The sequence below is a fragment of the Chrysochloris asiatica genome, unplaced genomic scaffold (genome assembly GCF_000296735.1).
Source record: "Chrysochloris asiatica unplaced genomic scaffold, ChrAsi1.0 scaffold00017, whole genome shotgun sequence".
Lineage (NCBI taxonomy): Eukaryota > Metazoa > Chordata > Mammalia > Afrosoricida > Chrysochloridae > Chrysochloris > Chrysochloris asiatica.
This window is the reverse complement of record NW_006408535.1, coordinates 32,273,696-32,278,652: the sequence shown is the minus strand read 5'-3', so window position 1 is coordinate 32,278,652 and position 4,957 is coordinate 32,273,696. Positions and strand designations below refer to the sequence as shown.

At 38.6% G+C, this 4,957-nt stretch overlaps 1 protein-coding gene across 1 annotated transcript; it reads left to right on the top strand.

The window, feature by feature from the left end:
• The first annotated feature begins 2,727 nt into the window (after positions 1-2,727).
• Positions 2,728-3,183, top strand: RNASE4 (ribonuclease, RNase A family, 4). Its single transcript, XM_006835486.1, has one exon. The coding sequence runs from the start codon at positions 2,740-2,742 to the stop codon at positions 3,181-3,183; it is 444 nt and encodes a 147-aa protein (XP_006835549.1). The 5' UTR covers positions 2,728-2,739.
• Positions 3,184-4,957: the final 1,774 nt, after the last annotated feature.

Here is a 4,957-nt window from a genome sequence, read left to right as displayed (position 1 = left end):
AAAGCCTTTGCATAGTCAATAAAGCACAGGTAAACATCTTTCCATGTGTATAGTCACCATTTATGTTTTTGAAAAATATATTTCCAATAAATAAGTCATTGGTCTTGTAAAATTCTATCATGTGATCTTGGAGATCATTTCTATCATCAAGACCTATATTTTCTAACTACTGATACTTCTTTGTTTCCAACTTTTGCATTCCAATCACCAGCAACTATCAGTGCATCTTGATTGTGTGTTCAATTAATTTAAGACTGCAGAAATTGGAAAAATTATTTCAATTTCTGCATCTTTAGCATTAGTGGGTGCTACATCAATTTGAATAAAGGTCATATTAATTATTTTTCCTTATAGGTGTATGGACATTAATCTATCATTGGCAGCATTGTATTTCAATTATTGTGAAATGTTCTTTTTGATAATAAATATAATGCCATTCCTCTTCAGTTTGTCATTTCTGTCATAGTAGATTATATTATTGTCTGATTCAAAATGGCCAGTACCAATCCCTTTCAGCTCACTAATAACTAAGATATTGATCCTTAATGTTCCAATTCATACTTTGTACATTACATGTTCTGATTATTAATGGATATTTGCTGATGTGGCACAACTCAAAATGAGAGGAAAGAGCTGCAAATATCCAAGATAGATTTTTTTTGTTTTTTCTAGCAGTCCATCATATAGTCAATATTCTCTGCCAACACCATAATTAAAGATAGCAATTCTATTTTGGTCTTCCTTATTCATATGAGTCAGGCACACCTCAGTCCTCAAAGTGACATCTCTGCTTTTGAACACTTTAAAAAGGTCTTTTGCAACAAATTTTCCCAGTGCAATACATTGTTTGATTTCTTGACTTCTGTTTCTGTTGATTGTGAATTCAAGTAAAATTAAAGCCTTGACAGCTTTAGTCTTTTCAGTGGTTGTAATGATATTGCTAATTGGATCAGTGGTGAGGATTTTTGTTTTATGTTGAGGTATAATCCATACTGAAGGGCTGTAGCCTTTGAATTTCATCAGTAAATGCTTCAAGTCTTCTTAGCTTTCAGCAAGCTAGGTTGTGTCATCTACATATTACAAGTTGTTAGTGAGTTTTCCTCCAGTTCTGATGCTGCATTCATCAGCATACAGATTGAGTAATTATGGTGAAAGGATACAACCTGTTGCAACATTTCCTGACTTTAAGCCATGTAGTATCCCCTTGTTCTGTTTAAACAACTGCCTCGTGGTCTATGTACACGTTCTGTCTGAGTACAATCTGTTATGATTCACACATTTGAACGTCTTTGCGTAGTCAATAATCACAGATAAATATCTTTCTGGTAGTCTCTGCTTTCAGCCAAAAGCATAATTCGGAACATAAATATCTCTAATATCCTGAATATTTGGGGAGTGGGGCAAAAGAGGCAGTAAACCAGTATGGAAACAGCATAGTCTTTGAAGTAGGATTGGCCTGGATGACTTCAATCAGTCAACAAAAGCAAAGAATGTTCTGAAAGCACATATCAATGCGATCTTTGTTGTTGCTCTGAAATATAGTTAATTTTGTTTAAAATTTACTGTGTTAAATTTGTTTATTTTTTACTGTATAGAGTTAGCATTGGAGTCCTGGTGTGGCACTGTAAGATAAGCACTAGACTTAACCATAGGTTGTCAGTTCAAACTCGCCAGCTGCTCCTCAGAAACTCTATACAGGGTCACTATGAGTCAGAACCAACTCATTGGCACTGAACAATAACAACAGACTTGGCAGCACTATGATCCAATAACTAGAGAAGATAGACAACTACCAACATACTCGTGATGGAATTTTATCTTCTATTCCTGTCTTTAGGTCGTTTGCTCACATTCTACAGACATTTCCTTTTTGGTGTTTTTCTCTTGCTCTTGCCAAAGAAAAAAATTTCACCAGATAATGTTAAAGCAGGCAAGGTCCACTTTATTTTAAAAGATTATTTTGAGGGAGGGAAATAGAATAAGAATAAACTGGGAAGAAATGCCTCAACATGGCAGTGTGTAGAGCCCAGCAACTTACTTATCTGGAATAAAGAGCTATGAGTTAAAAAAAAAAAAAAAGTTAATGTGGTTGATCAGTAGATTGAATGAATGATTTACTAACTTTGCAACTAAGGACACTTTGTTTGGAATGTTTTCTTTCCTGATGTCTAAGGCACAGGGATCCTAAACGGCCTAAGACAAGAGAGAAAGAGATAAGGATTAGGTGTTCCCAGGTTATAGTTGTCCTGGAGTGGTGCTGTGGGATAAAGCATTAGACTAAAAGGTCAGTTTGAACCTTCAAACTCGCCAGTCACTCCTTGGAACTATATAGGTTCTCTATGAGTCAGATCCTACATGGCAATACTTAACAGCAAGGTCCTAGAGATCAACAATAGTTCAAAGAAATCTCTTCACTGGTTTGACCCAACAAATGGTTTACTGCAAACAGTGGGCTTAATGATCTGTTTAATCAAACTAGGTTAAGTGTTGTCAAGTTGATTCTGACACATGTTGCTGTTGTTAAGTGCCATCGAGTAGGTTCTAACTCAGTGACCATGTATAGGGTTTCCAAGGAGCAGCTGGTGAGCTTGAACTGCTGACCTGCATTTCAAACCTACCTTGCAGCCCCGTGCATTAACCTGCAGTGCCACACCAGGACTCCCACCAGGACTCCATCTAGGACCTTAGGACTCCAGTAAAATTTAACTTTGTCACTCTCCAGGAACCTCTGAGATAGCGATGACTCTACAGAGGACCCATTCATTGCTTCAGTTCCTGCTGCTGACCCTGCTGGGGCTGGGGCTGATGCAGCCCTCCTATGGCCAGAATGTCATGTATCAACGGTTTTTGCTACAACATGTGGATCCTACGAGTACAGGGGGCAACGATATCTACTGCAATACGATGATGCAAAGACGGAAGATGACTACACATCACTGTAAGCCCGTCAACACCTTCATCCATGAAAACATCTGGAACATCCACAGTATCTGCAACACCGCCAATATCCAGTGCAAGAATGGCAGCATGAATTGCCATGGGGGTGTAGTGAAGGCCACAGACTGCAGGCAGACAGGAAGTTCCAGGGCTCCTAACTGCAGATATCGGGCCAGGACCAGCACTAGGTGGGTTGTCATTGCCTGTGATGATAACTCGGGGTTACCTGTGCACTTTGATAAGTAGACGCCACCCTGCACTTATTAGGATACAGCATTTGCCCTTCAAATTACTCATTGAATACTAGTGAGCTGTCCTGGCTCTGCCTTCTCTGATCAGTTCTTACTCTTTTTCTCTATAAAACTCATTCTTTCAAATGCATTACATAAAAAAGAAATGCAGACAGAAAACTATCATGAGCTTGGACTTTTCTGTAATAATCTTTCTATTATAATACAGGCCAGTTTAGCTTTCTCACAGCTTGCATGCTGTAACAGCATCATTATAAGTATTTACATAGCATTTCAAACATTTCAAAGTGCTTGCATTTCAGTTATCTCATTTTACTACCACAGCATCTCTGTGATGCTACTAATGCTGTTATATCTAAAAGTTCGAAGTTATGTGATTTGCTGAACACTGTCAAGTTAGGGGAAAGACTGAGACAAAAGTTGAGTTTGGCTGGCTACTCATTCAGGACTTTTCCCACTTCACCACAAAGAGTGTTTTAAAAGTAACTGCATTTTGTCATCCACAAAAGTCAACTATTGGAGGAAGGTTTCAAAAATTTGGAAATATATGCTGGAAAAATGAGAACTCACATATAATTTGGAATCATTCTTCTGTTTGGATTTGATACATTCAAGACATGATGTAAGGAGTTTTTTCTGTCTTTCTGCAAGCATTGGAATCACCCTGGCAAGTCAGTGTACTGAAAGTGTACTGGATCATTAAGACTCTTTCACTCTTCTTGACAGAGTTTGCATGGTTTTCCTTGTTTAAATTGTGTCTATGTTTTAAATAAAGGATTTAAACTGCAGGTATTTGGGAAGACTGTGCTATTGTTCTTGAATGTGGATTTACTTCTTTTCTCTCTTAGTCTCTTTTAATTCTTATTGAGTTTCTAAATATGTATACTTCATACCACCTTCATAAAACCTGGTAAAAAAACAAATCTTGTCAGATCCATGACCACAAACACAGATACTTTTGTCTCCTTTATGTCAAAGTGAATAGTTCCTCTAAGGGCACTACTGAAACCTCTCCCTTCCCCTGGATTTCATTTGAAAAAATAAACCAGTTGGGAAACAGAGGTTCATTGGTGTGGCATTGTAGTATAAGTACTGGACTGCAAGGTAGGTGGTTCAAATCCACCAGTCACTCCTTGGGAACCCTAGGAAATTCTCTCCTTGCACCTATCGAGGTAATTGTGAAAGTAGTAACGAAAGACAGTAATAGATGCTGGTCACAGAGATTCACTTATGACAGAATTTGCCTTCTATTCCTGTCTCTCTGCCCTATGATTATAGTCTACTGCCTTCCATACCCCAGATATGTCTCAGACCCTATACTGTCTTTTTTCTCCAAAAGAGATCACCCCCTTTAATTTTAATTGTAATGTAGATAAGACTTGCAAACAGTTATTGCCTTCCTAGAGCCAGGGGGCTTGGAGGAATGTAGAATCTCCAGTGAGTAGTATCCAATCTCCCTAGGTGGAGCTTATGAAATGAAATGCAGATGGGTCTCTTGTGATACAATAGTGAATAATTATCAGGACTGATTGTAAAGGTTGGAAATGTAAAGGTAGACGTTTTATAGCAAGGGAGGGAATAACTTTCCAGTCAAGGAGCGGAGGTCACTAGGACCATCAACGGAGAAGAGCTGAGAGCGGGACCCTACCCAGAGAAGCAGTGATGCCTGAGATGGAAGCAGAGGCAATGACGTGGAACAATGGAACAGCTGGGGATTTTAGATCCAGAAAGGGAGAGCGAGCGACTGTGTGCTGAAGACTGTGTGTGTG

Bases quoted from the DNA above. Each gene is read 5' to 3' on its own strand.
- RNASE4 (XM_006835486.1), top strand. From the start codon at position 2,740: ATGACTCTACAGAGGACCCATTCATTGCTTCAGTTCCTGCTGCTGACC.